The sequence below is a fragment of the Siphateles boraxobius genome, unplaced genomic scaffold (genome assembly GCF_051911475.1).
Source record: "Siphateles boraxobius isolate OS27281-9 unplaced genomic scaffold, OSU_SipBor_1 25, whole genome shotgun sequence".
NCBI lineage: Eukaryota > Metazoa > Chordata > Actinopteri > Cypriniformes > Leuciscidae > Siphateles > Siphateles boraxobius.
Window position 1 is genome coordinate 15,532,124 of NW_027508866.1, and position 15,902 is coordinate 15,548,025.

A 15,902-nucleotide genomic window follows, 5' to 3' on the forward strand; every position below is an offset into this window, starting at 1 on the left:
CAATATTTGAGAACTAGGGCAGTCTCCCACTCCACCTTTACAGCATGTCTACAATACTCATCCCACACTTTGAGAACCACTGTAATACAGCAACTGTCTTTAGTAGTATAATTTTAACTGTGAACTACCTTCCGAGCTATTCCATCAAAGTCTATTAATAGTGATGCAAAAACAATTCCAGAGGGAACTCCTAAAGTCTAGCGCAAGCTTGAGAGCTTTGTCATCTCTCGCCACAATCCCATTATATATCAGGTCCTTAAAGCAATTTGAGGCTGAGCTCCATGCATGCCTTCCAGCCAGGAGCTTTAGGGACTGAGATATTAACTCTGAAATGGAGGTTTAAGAAGGAAAAAGGTGTCCACTTGGGAGTGGATACTGAGGATTAATTTCTCGAGTGCTTTTCTCCCTCTTTTTTGTGCCTCTCTCCTTTCCATTCCACCTCCACATCGTGGTTTAATATTCCAACTGCCTCTCCCACTGTCACTCAATATTTTCAAAACAAGGACTTTCAGAACACAGCCCAAATGAAATGCAATTTAGGACACCAAGCCCTAGTGTTTGCCTACCTCTGAATACAAACACTTGCGGTAGGGCCGACCTGTGCATCCCTCTGGATAAAGACTTATTGCAGAAATACAGCTGCCTGATCCACCCGGATTAAATGGTAATATTCAGAAAACTTGACACTTACGCACCACTGACACAGCTCTGCTTCTAATGTTGTAAAAGAGACCGGTGTTATTATTTTTATGTTATCCTGTGAAGGATAACAATGAACAACTCTTCTCGCAGTCAGATTTTTCACATTGAAAATAGTAGGTATATACCTCTCATATGTTATGAAATGGGTTTTTCTCCACAGCCTTAAAAGAATCGGCAGATGTCTCGGGTGCCCTCTGATATGAAAAATTCAATTTAAAAGGATGAGAGAGAGAATGGTGCCTGGGCCTATTTTCATTCTCTCACACGAAGAGATATGAGAATGATGTTCTATTGTGAGGAGGGAAATGATGCCAATCGAACTGCAGAGAAATTCCTTCATAATTCAATTCAATTTCCTCCGAATCCCAAATGGCGGCCTACATTTCCAGAGAGGTGGGGTGGGGGAGAGATGGAGAGATTGTGAGGGAGGCAGAGAGGGAGTAACGGATGCCAGGTGAGAAAAGGGAGGAGAGAAAGGTAAAATATAGAGGGTGTGAAGGAACTGGGAGTAGAGAAAGGTTAAAATGTAGATGGTGTGAAGAAAGTAAAGGTGAGATGGGAGAGTGTTATAAGGAGTGAAGATTGGAGTGTTTGTTTCGCATCTTGTCTCGCTGATGGACAGGAGGCCGAAGAGTTTGAAAGGTTATGGGTTCACAGCAAGGTCAACAATGACAGCCATGTGATCTAAATCCAAAGCTGGTCTAGACGAGCGCTTCTAAAATCTAAATTCTAACTTTGCAAATCCCTCTCACAGACTCTTCCCAGGGGCCCAATATGAAAAAGGTAGACTTATTCATTTTAGAACAATTTAATTAAGACATTGCTACATTATATAATTGTATAGCATTTAGCTGTCAGTTTTTGCCTTTTGACATAAATATCCTTTAAAAATGATTTTCTTTCTAGATTTTGTCTTCAAAAATATTTCTTGTCCAATAATATCTTGTAATGTTTTTTTTCTTGTTCTGTTTTTATCAACAGTATTTTTATATTAATGTATTTTAATCATCATGTTGTCATTAGCATTTATGTAATCAAAAGGAAAAAAAAAAAATGAACACCAGGAAAATTTACTAAGAATGCCTTGTGTCTGTTTTTAGTGCCAATTAATTGCCCATGCTGTCTTGTTTTAGTGGTCAATTCACTAAAGAATTATGTAAATCATAAAGGCGTCATTCTCTTTATAATGTGATCATCATTTGATTAACAAATGCTGCCATTATCAATAGAAAATATGCACAAACGTCTCTTTTTCATAAAATTATGTTTCCAACCTGCCTTTCTGTGGGTGGTAATAGCGCAGTACAAATAGCTCTGAGTTTTGTTAATAAGGCAAGAAATAACAAGTTAATTCATGTACTATTTCAGCACATTCATGTGCAGTGGAGCCAGTATTTGTATCTGTATCTGTAACAATCTCAAAATTATTCGTATCTGTTTTCAGATCAAACCGGAAATTCATAAAATTACTTGATAAGTCCATTTTACGTATAATTATGTCCCCTTCGTAGTTATTTAACAAATATGCCTAGTATCACTCATAAAATAATTTGTTGTTGTAATTATAACATTTATTTAAATATCTTCTAATTGTCGGAGCCGATAGCCTCGTACTGCTTCAAAATGTAGTTTAGTTGTGCTGCGGGCGACACGAGTTCGAGTTCCGGCTCGGGGACCTTAAAATAATAATGCTATATGTTAAATAAAAGGGGGGGGGGGGACTCTTTTAGTTTCCAGAGAAACTTTGTGTACAGAGTTATTCACAAATTTAAATAAGAGGTGTAAGACTCTATATAAAACAGTTGATTAGAGAACCTGGAAGTTGAAAGAAAATATTCAGTTGTTGAAAATTGCTATAACAAGTTTTACTATGCCATCGAATGCAAATCTGAACAAATTATAAAGAATACATTCAATTTTTGCCATCTCCAAGAGAGTGAGAAGATAAATATCATGTAGAGCTGGTTTCTGAGAGACACGCAAAGATTGTAATGCAGCTATTTGATTGGTGATCATGCTATGCTTATTTTATTCTTCGTGTATCATATCGCACAAGGTTTAAATAATTTAAATAGACATATGAAATAGTAGAACATTTTTAAGATTAGTGTTTTTAGTATTTTAGATTATATTACTCTTGTCAAGCTTGGCAACACAGCTATTTTATTTGTGCTCATAACATTCAGAGTTTATACTCATTCACTTCACACATTCATTGTATACCGTAGTGATTTTAGAGATTTATAATATTGTGTTATCTCCTGGCTCACCTGTTATCCAGCAAACACGAGGAGTGACTGTATCTGCCGGAAAAAAAATATATATATATATATCATTCGGTGCATTAGTGTTCCCTGGTTTTAAACTTTTGCCCTAGACCACTGAAGTAAAGTACAGTATTGCTGTTTTTATTAGACTTTTTGCAGTTTTCTTTTAAAAATTTTCCGCCATTAAAAACAACTATTTGTATAGACTTCAATGACGTGTCTGGAAAGGTCTGTTGTGCTGTCTGCTGTGATATATTATGTGGTAGATATTGAAGGTTGTTTTCTCAGCTGCTGTCCTATGGTTAATTTAGAGATCTTTCCTGCCCTTGTGCACCCACACTGAGTAGGAGATGTAGTGTGAACCTCTGTGCTCTCGCTTGGTTAAAGTCGGTGGGTGAACTCTTGCCACCATGCGTTAGTCAAAGGGGATCTGAGCGAGCGTTCAGGCTGCAGGGCTGCAGGCGTGCGCGAGGATCAATGAGCCGCTGCTTCAGAAGGCATGTAGAGCAGAGGAAAAATGAGCTGCGCAAACAAACATGACAATGAAGGAGTGCACCTCGGAAGAGATGCAGCCAGCATAAAATCACAGAGAGCTGGGTGGTGGGGGGTGGTGGGGGTGGTGGTGGGGGGGGGTGTTAGGCACATAAGGATCCGTTCTTATTTTCCATCCGACTCTCACCTCCTTGGCTCTTTCCTCTTCCATCTTTTAGAGTTTTCTTTCTTTTTCTTTTTTTATTGTAGGTGCACTAGCTTGGAGGCAAGAAGTGTGACACGAGGGTCTTCAAAGAGTCCAGACTTATCAAAGAGACACAGGAAGGGAGAAATGTGGAGTTGGGGAGGGGGCACTCTGGAAATGTGTTGTAGAATGAAACACAATGGAGGGGGAAGTCGTGAAATAGAGGGAAAAAGTCAAGACATGAACCAAGAAAAAGAAGAAGAGCACGTGATTGAAATGAGAGAAGGCAGGAGAAAGCTATTGTCAGACCTGTTTAGCTAATTGCACTAGCAAAGCTCGGTAGATACAAACCCCTCTGTGCATTAGAGACATGAGAGCTTCTCCCTCGATAGATCTCCCTCCCTGCTTAGAAAGTCGCACTCCTAAAGCAGAATGTTTAAAACTGGTACAGGGTTTGAGGCTGCAATAGCACTGACACAGTAAAAGCCTGCCTTGGCTATACGCAGAGTACAGGGGATCGAGCTGCCACTTCTAATGACAAATCTCATAGTTCACGCCATTTGGTATGACAGCATGCAGGAGTAATAGGCTGAATGAATCACTGGTAGGAAAAGCTCAGCCTCGCCGCCCTGCCTACAGCTTAAACCACCCTGTGTATCGACTATACATTTATGGATAATTTCACCTTAAACCACACCTTGTGCATGATGAAAGGACATCAAGATATCAGGTGGCACTCCATTATCCGCTCAGAGGCACAACACCCAAGCCCTGCAAACCCCATTTTTTCCCTCTGTCTCTTTTCATGGGACTTCATTTTGATGTCATATCTGTGCGGGGATTATATCCATTCCATTATCCCACGTTCTGTTTATTTTTTATTCATATTCCTTCAGGGCCTCGCTGTCTATCTTTTCTACATTGTCCAGTAATTTTTGCGAAAGGTAATTTAACCTTTCTTTGGTTTCAAGTCCAGTTTAACAGCCAGTCCCAGTAACCCTTTTTACAATTCTCAATTTCTGTCATGGAGACACCAGATTAGCACTCACCCTCTCCAGTTACAGTCTCCAGGCCAAGACCCTCTCCGATCCAATGCTCCCTCTTTAGTTGTTGCCTCTTTCTCCAAAGCAAGACTGTATGCCTGGTCCAAACTTCTCTTTCTAATTCAAAACCCATTCCAATCCAAGACTCCCTGCCTAGTTCTAGCCTGTCTCTCCAAAGCAAGACTCTCTGCCTGGTTCAAGTCCCTCTCTCTAATCCAGGAGCAACTTCAATCCAAGACCCTCTGTCCCGTCCAAAATTCTTTGCCCAGTCCAAGGCACTCTCCAATCCAAGACTCTGCCCACTCCAGGTCCCTCTAAAATCTATGCAGCTCTTCTCCCAATCCCCTCTATTATGAGACACTCTCTCTCCAAAGTACCAAACTCCAGTTATCCAATTCACAATCATCAGAATCCATGCAGGTCGATTCTAATCAGGGATCACTTTATTCCAGGCATCAGTGCAAAACTCAAGCCAGCTAGATTGGAGACTGGCCCTCTTTCATTGAGAGCCAATGCTCTGTTCCTTTATCTTGGTTCTGCTTTGCTGAGACCCCCACTACAACAACCCCCCTCCCAGATCTGCAGTGCTCCCCCAGGAGGGAGAGAGACTGGACTTGGTGCTAAGACTATATCCCATCTGCAGAACTGCAGAGCTGCAGCTTCCAGCGCTAAGGGGGGATAAAAGTGCTGACTCGCGAGCAATGCCTGTAGGAGCAGTTTAAGCAAGAATCCATATTTAAATAACTAAATGCCTCTCTTAGGTTTAAAAAGCAACGTGTATGAAGTACAATTCTAGTCGCAGAGAATGCCATTATTCCAGGATGGTACCTGGGATGGCAATGATATTAGCAATTAAAATATCATAACCATTATAATGCGCTTTCCCTAATAAAACCGCACTTGAGGATTTTTCTTTTCAAAGTCCCTTACTGGACATCAAACACTACAATTTGCATACTTCATGTGGCCTTGTAATCACTACATCCCTTTACAGTGATCAAGCAGTTCCATTTGCATTTTCTACAAAGCACGATAAGCACATTTTACAAAAGATAAAACAGTGACTAAAACGTGTGCCACCCAAAGAATGGTGTGCATGCAGTCCCTTGCACATCAAAGACTAAAAATTAATAAGAAAATTAAAAAAGGAAATACATTAAAAAGTTTCTGCCCCAAGACAAAAAGCCCTGTCGTTCTCCTTTGTATCTCTTTCTCTCTTCCACACACGCACACAGTCATTGAATGAAAGCTTTGACAACAGAGGGACTCATGCTGCGAGTCCTTGTCTGAGTTTGCTAAGGAAGTCGATGTAATTACTGTGCAGTAAGAATTTTTGTCTACGCACTTCAGTGACTCACTAACCGTAAAGACCAGGGCACAAGGGAGCACACGAAGAACAGGCCTACAACTCACATGAGTGTGAGAGAGTAAAGAGTGAGCACAAAGTACAAATGTTCAGTGGAAGTGTATGTATGATGAAATGAGGGGATGTGTGTAAGTGAATAGATTTGGGATGGGCTGAATGATCAAGATCTTTACTGGTAACAGTAAACAGTATATCACATTATAGTTAATGTAGCTGGAAATCCAACCCCTATATATATATATATATATATATATATATATATATATAATGTATGTATTATAATATATATTACAACATTAGAATGTTACATACAACATTAATGTGTGTTTGTGTGTGCATATTATAATATAATATACCCATATAATTACAATTCCCAACCCTATATATATATATATATATATATATATATATATATATATATATATATATATTCTACAGTTACATCTGATGCACGCAGCTCAATGTAACACGTCCAAACAAAATCGCTCCCATTATAATTAACAAAGCTGTCTATACTTGAAGTGAATATCAGTGACACTGTTTGGAGAGTATGCTGTTGTTTTCTTCTTGGTGTTGGATTTTTAGAATTGTGCTGCGGATATATTGCGCAACCCTATCATGAATGTAAATGAGCAATAACTTGCATGACTTGCTATGCAAATTTACAGATTAACAATATTTGTATGTGCAATGCACTTCTAAACAATTTGGACATTAGTTTTCGGGAGAAGTCAAGAAAATAATGTGCATACAAATTGATGAATAAGCTTATAAATAAACATGCTGAATTAGAAGGGGGAAAAGAAAGCCTCACAACTTTGGGATGGTGAAGTACGTAGCCTTAATGGCCTCTCTATATGTTTTAAATGTCCGTGTTAATGGGCTTTTTATATGAACTGAAATTGCTCTCTTAATGGCCCTAATTCCTACTCTAAAATGGTTCTGTTTGCCAGTCTGAGTGTGTGTGTGTGTGTGTGTGTGTGTGTGTGTGTGTGTGTGTGTGTGTGTGTGTGTGTGTGTGTGTGTGTGTGTGTGTGTGTGTGTGTGTGTGTGTGTGTGTGTGTGTGTGTGTTTGTACGTGTGTGTGCAGCCTGGCACTATCGATCCCTCCCTGCAGTTGTCGAGCTTTGAGTTCACACGGAATTGGGAATGAAGGCTTTTCTGCAGGATTCTGTGATTTCCACTGTTTTATGAGCTCTGCGCTTCTGTATTTCAGCATGAGTGTTTGCCCTCATTGGCCTTGTGAAAAACAATGTGGTCACCTAAGCAGTGATACCAAAGGAGAATTATATTGCTTTTCCCCCTCTGCCAAGAGATACTAATAATAAGTGATTCCCTCTTTACTATTTCCCCTCAATTTGAACAAAACGTTTCCTCATTAGCCGCCCCTCTGGAAATTACATATTGAAAATGCCTGTCTGTTGAAGTGTGATGTTACATATTTAGTGGTCAATTAGCCTAGTTTTGGGGCCTAAAGTTATAATTAGATTGTTGTGTGACTGAAGGCCCCTCTTTCCTCTCGATTGCAGCTCCCGCATCGCAGAGTGACGTTCTCCACAGCAAATCCCGTGCAAGATCAGCACGACTCCTCTCAGCAAAGTTACTATGACAGTGGCTTGGAGGAGTCCGAGACCCCCAGCAGCAAGAGCTCTTCAGGACCCCGTATCGGCCCCCTCGCCCTGCCTGAGGACCACTATGAACGGACCACCCCTGATGGCAGCATTGGAGAGATGGAACACCCAGAAACTGGTAGGAGCTTTTGACTTCTGTTACATGTCATTCAGCAGGGTAGCACTGGATCCAGAGCAAAGTCTGAGTTTTCTTTTTTTCGTCAACACTGCTTTGTTTTGGCCGCATCTAGATCTATGCGTTTGGGGTCAGAAGCAGACTCAGCAGGGTCTGTGTCTTGCCCATCAGCAATCCCTCAATCACAACAGCAAATCATTCTTAATGACCCTCTCACACAAGTGTGCTAATTAAAAACTCAGACTAATGGAGCTTTTGGTCTCCAAATAAATCTGCACTTTGACGTCTGCCCAGACAACAGTGTGCTGATCGTAAACAGCTCCTTTGCCCAAGCCAAACTGCTCTCGCAGCAGCTGCTGGGGCCATAAAACAATAAGACGGAAAGCGAAACCAAAAAAAGAAAACGTAAGGACTAAGCAGGATAGTCTAACGTCAATACTGCTCAGCCATTACTAGATTCCGCAGGAGACGTACTAGACATGCTTTCTGTAATTCATTTATATTGTCGTTCTCAAAACCAGAAACATCCTCTCAGCAGCTGCCATTTTAAATGTTGCCCTCGCGAATTTATCCCTGTTCAATTTAATCTTCATTACAACAGCAATGCTTCAATAATACCACTTTTTCAAACCTATCTCCTTCAGATTTTTTCTCTATTAGGGCTGTTGTGCTGAATTAACATGCTGATATTCCTCTGGATGCCTGTAAGCTTGTGTTAACATTTTAGCTATGAAATATACCTCTGTCTTCTCACGTCAGTGTTTTAACATGCTCTGTGAAACACAACGTCCTGTTGATTTCACAATGGGAACCTGCTCCACGTGTAGGGGGTGTCTGCCAGCCCCACAGACATGCATCAGATTCTAGGGGAACCGTTTAGGAAGTGAAATGTCAGCACCGCATGGGACTGGCTCTGTGTTCTGCAGAGAAAATCCTATGGCAAATGAACACATGACCTTCTGTTTGTACATTGCCTTGTGGGTCTCACCTATGTCTGATGTGTTATGCATGATTTTGCATGATGGTGTTTGGCCAATATGTGAATAAAGGGCCCTTAAAAGGAATATTCCACCCCAAACAATATCAGAATATTAATTATAAAAAAATACAAATATTATTTGATTATTCCCTCTCACTCATTTTGTTCAAAACCTGTATTCTGGTATTTTTAAAAATGAGATTCCCTTTCAAGGTGGCATCTCGTTCCCTTCTCGAACCGGGTTACATACGTAACCTGAGCCTTTTTCGATAGGGCTATCAACATCTGAAAATAGCTGAAAGTACCATAAAACCTTTGCACTATCAGTCTTCGGAAGCCATTCAATAGGTTTGTATGATGAACAGAATGTAAGTCATTATTCACTGATAATCTTCATCTACACCGTGGGTCTCAAATCAAATTTGATGCATTATCAGTCAGGTATGCAAACTCATTAGAGATGCAAAAGGTGACAAAGATGTGACCCCTAGAACTTTAAAATGTGGATTTAAAATCAAGTTTAGAATGAAATATAGGGGGAAAAAATCACCAAAGACTCTATATAGGTTTTGTTGTTGTTGTTTAAACAATCTCAATTTCTCAGGCCACTTTTCTAATGGAACCCATAGAATATGAATATACAACTAAAATAATAATGGTAAATATTAATATTGTTATTTTTATATTATTATTCTTACTTATATATATATATATATATATATATATATATATATATATATATATATATATAATGAAAATGAAAGGAAATCCACTGAAATTTCGGGTATGTTCTGTTTTTTGATATTTAATATAATTTTTTTTATATTTTCACTAATAATTGATAATACTATTGTACTGTAAAATAAAGCAAGGAGTATTTAATAATAATAATAAATATAAGCGACCCAAACTCACAGGGCATGTGGAGATGAACCATAAATGTGACACAACACTTTTTGTGTTTATACTGTGGGACAACAACAAACGCATAAGGGTGAGTAAGAAAATCACAAAATGTTTTTTTTTTTTACTCCTTTAAAGACTAACGTGGCACAAACTTAGGTGTGTTTTGGGGTAGTGTCACGAGAGTGAGAAGGACTGAGGATTGTTGGCATCTTTGATTTGATCCAGTTTGATCTGAGAGTGAGCGAGTCTGACAGCACCGGCGGGTGGCCACGTACACTGATCAGGCAGGGAAGGGGAACTGTTAACCAGAGGTAGACCTAATTAAAATGTGATTCTCACCTCAGGGAGATTATACAGAAATCCCTCATTGAGAAACGGAGGAGAAAATGATTTTAAAAAGGCTGTTGTTCCCACTCCCCCCACCCCTCGAGCCATCTACCGTACAGTGCTGCTTCCTGCCCCCTATTTATTTTTGCTGTGGAATTTGAGTGACAGGGTGACAAGCAGGGCTGGTGGAGGGTTTTGTTCGCTGCCGTTGGGCTGATTGACAGGTGTGGTTGGGGGGGGGGGGGGGGGGTGCTCGGTGTGTCACTCCGTTTAAGCTGGATGAAAAGCAATATGTGAACTTCACCCACACACACACCATTCCTGTGCTTCTGTGGACCACAACAGAAATGACACCGCGGATCCCCGAAGCAGTTTGGCCTTTGGTTATAAAAAGTCTCCTTTTTTTATGTTGCTGATGTTGGCCCCTTCGTGCAGGAAACGATGGTGTTTTATGATTTGCTCTGACCTTTGTTACCGCCCCTGTAGATTCGCAATTCTCAATGACAGTCCTGGAACACAATGCATTGTTCTCTTGCCTATTTTAGATATACAGTGAACACCTGCAGCCTGTGACCGATTCAGTGAACGACTGCAACTCTAAACATATCATTTCTCCAGCCCTGGACAACGTGTCGAATATCGTCCATCTCTCAGGCTGAGCAAATGGCAGATGTAATATTTCAAATGCCCTTCACGGGATATTTGACACAACAACCATTGTTAGCTGCTATCAATACAGAGCGCAATATACATGATACCTCTAATCCATCTATAAGACCGCAAACTGACGTACCAAGAGCTCTGCTAATGTTTCAGCCTGTCACTACACCTCTCATCTGTCAATCGACTAATGATTGATCGGTGTCATCTTGACAGTGTTATAGCACATAGGAGAGCCTAGTGATTTATAATATGTATATACTACACTCTAAAAAACGTTGGGTTATTTTGTGTACCCAATAGCTGGGTTAAAAATAGTGGGTCGTTCTGTTGGGTTATTCGGAACATTTATTGGGTTGTTTCTATAACAACGCAGCCCGTTAGGTTGAAATTCAAATTTCAACGGTTGACCACCACAGCTGACAGAAGATAACGTTACACGGGTGAGTTAATATTACACTACACAGTATGCATATTGTAGCCTATGTTATTATTATTTTTTTCGTTATAACATGACTTTAAGCTCTTACATAGTATTATTGCCATTTTTCGTTCTAAATGTTCTGCCAATTATTTTTATGTTTATATCTCCCCTGTATGACTGCTTTTTGTCCGCTATCTGCGACTAACGACACCAATATGGCCATATAGCCAGCCAATTTCTTAGTAGCCTACTCGGTTGTGATACTCTTCCTAACTTTCTATGTTCTTTCCAATACTTTTTGGGAAAGTTATTAATATTTTCAGATATTAACCGGCGCGCTCGGCTTCAAGAGGCAGCGGAAGCCTGGTCCATCCATCCAGTATCGCAGTCACTTACAGGAAGAAGGTATGCTGTGTTATATAAAGGCCTACATTGTAGCGCAAATGTTTACTTGGGCTATCCCATAGATATAAACACTATGGGGCTATCCCAACTACAGTGTGAATTTAAAATACTACAAAGTGTTAAACTAGGGTGACCATACATCCTCTTTTTCCCGGACATGTCCTTTTTTTCGGACCTTAAGAAAATGCGACCGGACGGGATCCTACTCATTGTGTGCTTTTTTTTTCATTGCTTTAGATCCCTCCTTAAAAAAAAAAAAAACGTTTTATCTAGACAACTCTATAAAGATTAAAAGTTAAAAAAGATAACTACTCAATAAAATAGTAAGTTATTACAATAGTCAGTTGAGTTACATAACACTTTTCAGATCGCCACATGCCCATTAAATAAAATGACGGTTGGTTGAGACTTTATTCCTTTATAATAAACTTTAACTTATTACTTTTTAAATGACACATAGTAGTAAAGGGACATTTTAAATGGAGGTCAGTTACCACAATACATGGCAATTGCAGAAGCTCTATATTATAATAATAATAATATAAATAATAAAAAATATAATAATATATATTTATATTGATAAACAGATGTCCATACTTTCATTGTTACTGCACCTTATTACATGGCTTGGTTGAATTCTAATGTAGAATGTGGTGTGTTATTTCTTGATAACAGACCGCTGCTAAGTATAACACACCGTTGCCATGAAAAACAGAGCGTTGCCATGGACGCAGGATTCTAACCGTAGATACGGAACAGACTATTTTCTTTAGCGGAAGCAATACAATCGTTTTTAAATCAATAAACTCCTTTTTAAATCAATATTTTGTGTCAAATTATTGATATATTTGGTAGGTAGCCATGTAATAAGCAGGATATTGCGAGGCGATTGTTATAGCGAATACAACCCCTTCAGGCTGATTCAAGCTCCGCTTCACGTCGGGGTCATAATCAGCCTGTCGGGGTTGTATTCACTATAACAACCGCCTCGCTCTACATTATCCCTTACATATGAGGTGTTGGTGTGATTTTAACTTTTCTTTTTCTTTATTAATTTTTAGATTGCTCAGGACTTTGGTATTTTATACCCACATGCCAAAGATAAACTTTTTGAAATTTGGGGACATGCATCTCAGCGAATCCTTTCATATTACAGGACTGAGAAGAGAGCCTTGGATCTTCTTCCTGTTCAGACTAACATTTCTTCTGGTGAGAAAATCCTGCACAACAGCTCTGTACTTTCATGTCAAGTTATAATATTTTGTCTATAATATAATGCACTTGTTTAAAGATTAATCCATTGTTCTTTCTGTTTTATGTAAAGACACTCTTGGAGATGTTGCTTTAAAAACCCTGCCAGCTATCTTTCCTCCATAGAGTGCCAAAGTTATGACGTCACTTTGTAGGCCAAAATGCGTTAATGAGTTAGCATTTTAGCACTTCCGGTTCTCTCGGGGGTTTTTTGAATGGGTTTTTGCTAAATCGCCTGAAATAAGGTCTGTGGTTAACAAAGCCTCTAAATATTTTCACGTTTTGATCTATGACATAAAACCCCCCAGTTATAGCCTGCTTGTGGTTTTTTAAACTTTATTGTGTTTGCTTGTGGTTTTTAAAACTTTATATAGGCTTCAGAATGTATACATTTTGGATTAACTTGTAAAGATTATTTGGATAGACAAAACGTGTAAGGGTCACAACCCTTTGTTGAACACAGATCTTATTTTTTGCGATTTTCCAAAAGTCTATGGGAAAAATGCATAGATGTTCGATCGAGGGAACCCATGCACCGCTAACTTCCGAGTTGTCCTACAAATTGACGTCATAACTATCGGCACTCTATTGGTCAAAAGTTCAGTATGTCGTACCACAAGGCTCAGTACTAGGACCGCTGCTGTTCACTCTGTACTTGCTACCATTAGTAGATATCATTAGGAAACATGGAATTAGTTTTTACTGTTATGCTGATGATACTCAGCTCGATATTTCCTCAAAACCTTACGAAACTTACCAATTCACAAAATTAACCGAATGCATAGCTGATATAAAAAAATTGGATGACTAGTAATTTCCTTCTACTAAATTCTGAAAAAACACAGATTCTAATTATTGGACAAAAAACTTCCACATGCAATATCCAATAATACTGTTTAACACTTGATGGCTGCTCTGTTAAGTCTTCGCCGTCAGTTAGGAACCTGGGTGTGCTCTTTGATACCAATCTCTCATTTGAAAGTCACGTGTCTAGTATCTGTAAAAGCGCATTTTCCATCTTAAAAATAAAGCTTAATTACGTCATATGCTCTCATTGACAAATGGGGAACAATTAGTTAATGCGTTCATGACCTCAAGGCTAGATTATTGTAATGCTCTACTGGGTGGTTGCCCTGCACGCTTAATAAACAAACTACAGCTGGTCCAAAACGCAGCCACTAGAGTTCTTACCAGAACCAGGAAGCATGACCATATTAGCCCGGTTCTGTCAACACTGCATTGGCTCCCTATTAAACATCATATACATTTTAAAATATTGCTAATTACTTACAAAGCACTAAATGGCTTTGCTCCCCTGTATTTGAGCGAGCTCTTAACCCATTACAGTCCTTCACGTCTATTGCGATCTCAAAATTCTGGCAAGTTGATAATACCTAGAATATCAAAATCAACTGCTGGCGGTAGATCCTTTTACTACTTGGCACCAAAACTTTGGAACAATCTTCCTAACATGTTCCGGGAAGTAGACACAATCTGTCAGTTCAAATTTAGACTAAAAACACATCTCTTTGGCTTAGCATTCACATAACACATTATAGATTGCTATAATTCAATGTTAGGCTGCATAGTTTAGATCAGCTGGAACCGGGAACACTTCCGATAAATCCTGATGTACTTTGTAAATCATAAGGCGTCTAGGCTAATATTAGTCTCTCTGTTTATCCCAAGGTTTCCCGCAAACTGCCAGATCCAGGCCGTATCCAGATCTGAGGAAGGACCATCACATGGACACGATGACAACGCATCCCTGAAGTGCCAGCCTCATCAACACTGTGAAGGCCTCATGGACACCTCAACAAACTCATCTCCATACCGGCGTGATGACTCCGACCACTAATCAGATGAACTGAATAAATATTGTGAAAGTTCTGATCCAATCTGACTTCTGACCTATTATGCCGCCTAAATCATAATCATATACTGTTTTTTTGTTGGCCAAAGGAGGACTGGCCCCCCTGACTGAGCCTGGGTTCTCCCAAGGTTTTTTTCTCCACTCGTTCACCTGATGGAGTTTTGGTTCCTTGCCACTGTCGCCTTTTTTTGCCTTTATTCGCCATTGGCTTTTGGCTTGCTTAGTTGGGGACATTTAACATTTAATTTTGAATTTAACAATACTATTACAACTTTTTTTCCTGTTATCTCTGTAAAGCTGCTTTGAAACAATTTGTATTGTAAAAAGCGCTATATAAATAAAGGTGACTTGACTTGACTACAACTGTTTATTTGTGTTTTTGTGTTGCAAGGTTTCTTAGAACTTAAAACATAACTCTAAATTAATTTTAACATTAATATTCTGTGCCTGGAGATGTTCCCTCAACACGTCGCCTTATGAGGCAGTTTATAATTGCATTACTTTTTTTATTTTATTTATTGAAACAATTTCTTACCTTTAGGTAAGTACATCAAAACAATTGCAACAATTACTTTTGAATGCAATGTCTAATTGAATGTAAATAAAGCATTGTTAATATACTTAAGTTGTGAGTTATTTATTTACATGGCAATAATAGTAATTATAATTAATATTAATAATAGGTTGATTAAAGCATTTTGGCCAAATAACCCAACAGATTAGTTATTTGTAACCCAATTTATTAGGTAAAACTAGTTACCTAATTTATTGGGTTAAAATAACCCAACAATAGGTCGGTGCTATATCAACCCACCATTGAGTTAGCTGTTGGGTCGTTTTTAACCCAACTTTTTTAAGTGAGTATGCATTGCTTTCACAACAACTGTTTCAAACTGTCGATCACGCAGTTTGACGTTATTGGTCAACAGATTTTTTTCTTCAAGGAGTGGGTTGACCAGTATGCACTAATGTATACTGAATTATAATATTATAATAGAAGTATTTTTAAAATATTATCATTAATATAATACTTTTATTGTCCCATAGCAAATGGGAAATTTTTACCACAAAATTAAGTAAACTTTGCACTATCCAGCAACAAAGCAGTGTTATTATAGTTGTATACAGGTTATTTATATATTATATATGTAATAATTATAGTTTTTGTTGATATTTTGAATTCGATTTTATTTTTATATTTTCTGTTTTCATTTTAATTTAAAGTTGTTGTACTTTTGTTGTTTTAGCTGTACGTTTTTTATTACATTTTAGTTTTT

General features: G+C 38.7%; 1 protein-coding gene across 2 annotated transcripts in view; it reads left to right on the forward strand.

Annotated features, from left to right (window-relative positions):
- pcdh1a (protocadherin 1a) overlaps positions 1–15,902 on the forward strand; it is a 100,267-nt gene that overhangs the window by 63,655 nt on the left and 20,710 nt on the right. Inside the window, exons 4-8 of one of the 2 annotated variants that reach the window (XR_013207103.1) lie at positions 7,584–7,803; positions 10,558–11,115; positions 11,404–11,501; positions 12,658–12,710; positions 14,442–14,982. Coding sequence is in view for 1 of the 2 variants with exons in the window: in XM_077242913.1 (XP_077099028.1) it covers positions 7,584–7,803 (220 nt within the window). In the remaining variant the exon portion in view is untranslated. Of the gene's footprint in view, positions 1–7,583; positions 7,804–10,557; positions 11,116–11,403; positions 11,502–12,657; positions 12,711–14,441; positions 14,983–15,902 lie in introns of those variants that run through there. The other variant, XM_077242913.1, reaches the window with a different exon arrangement.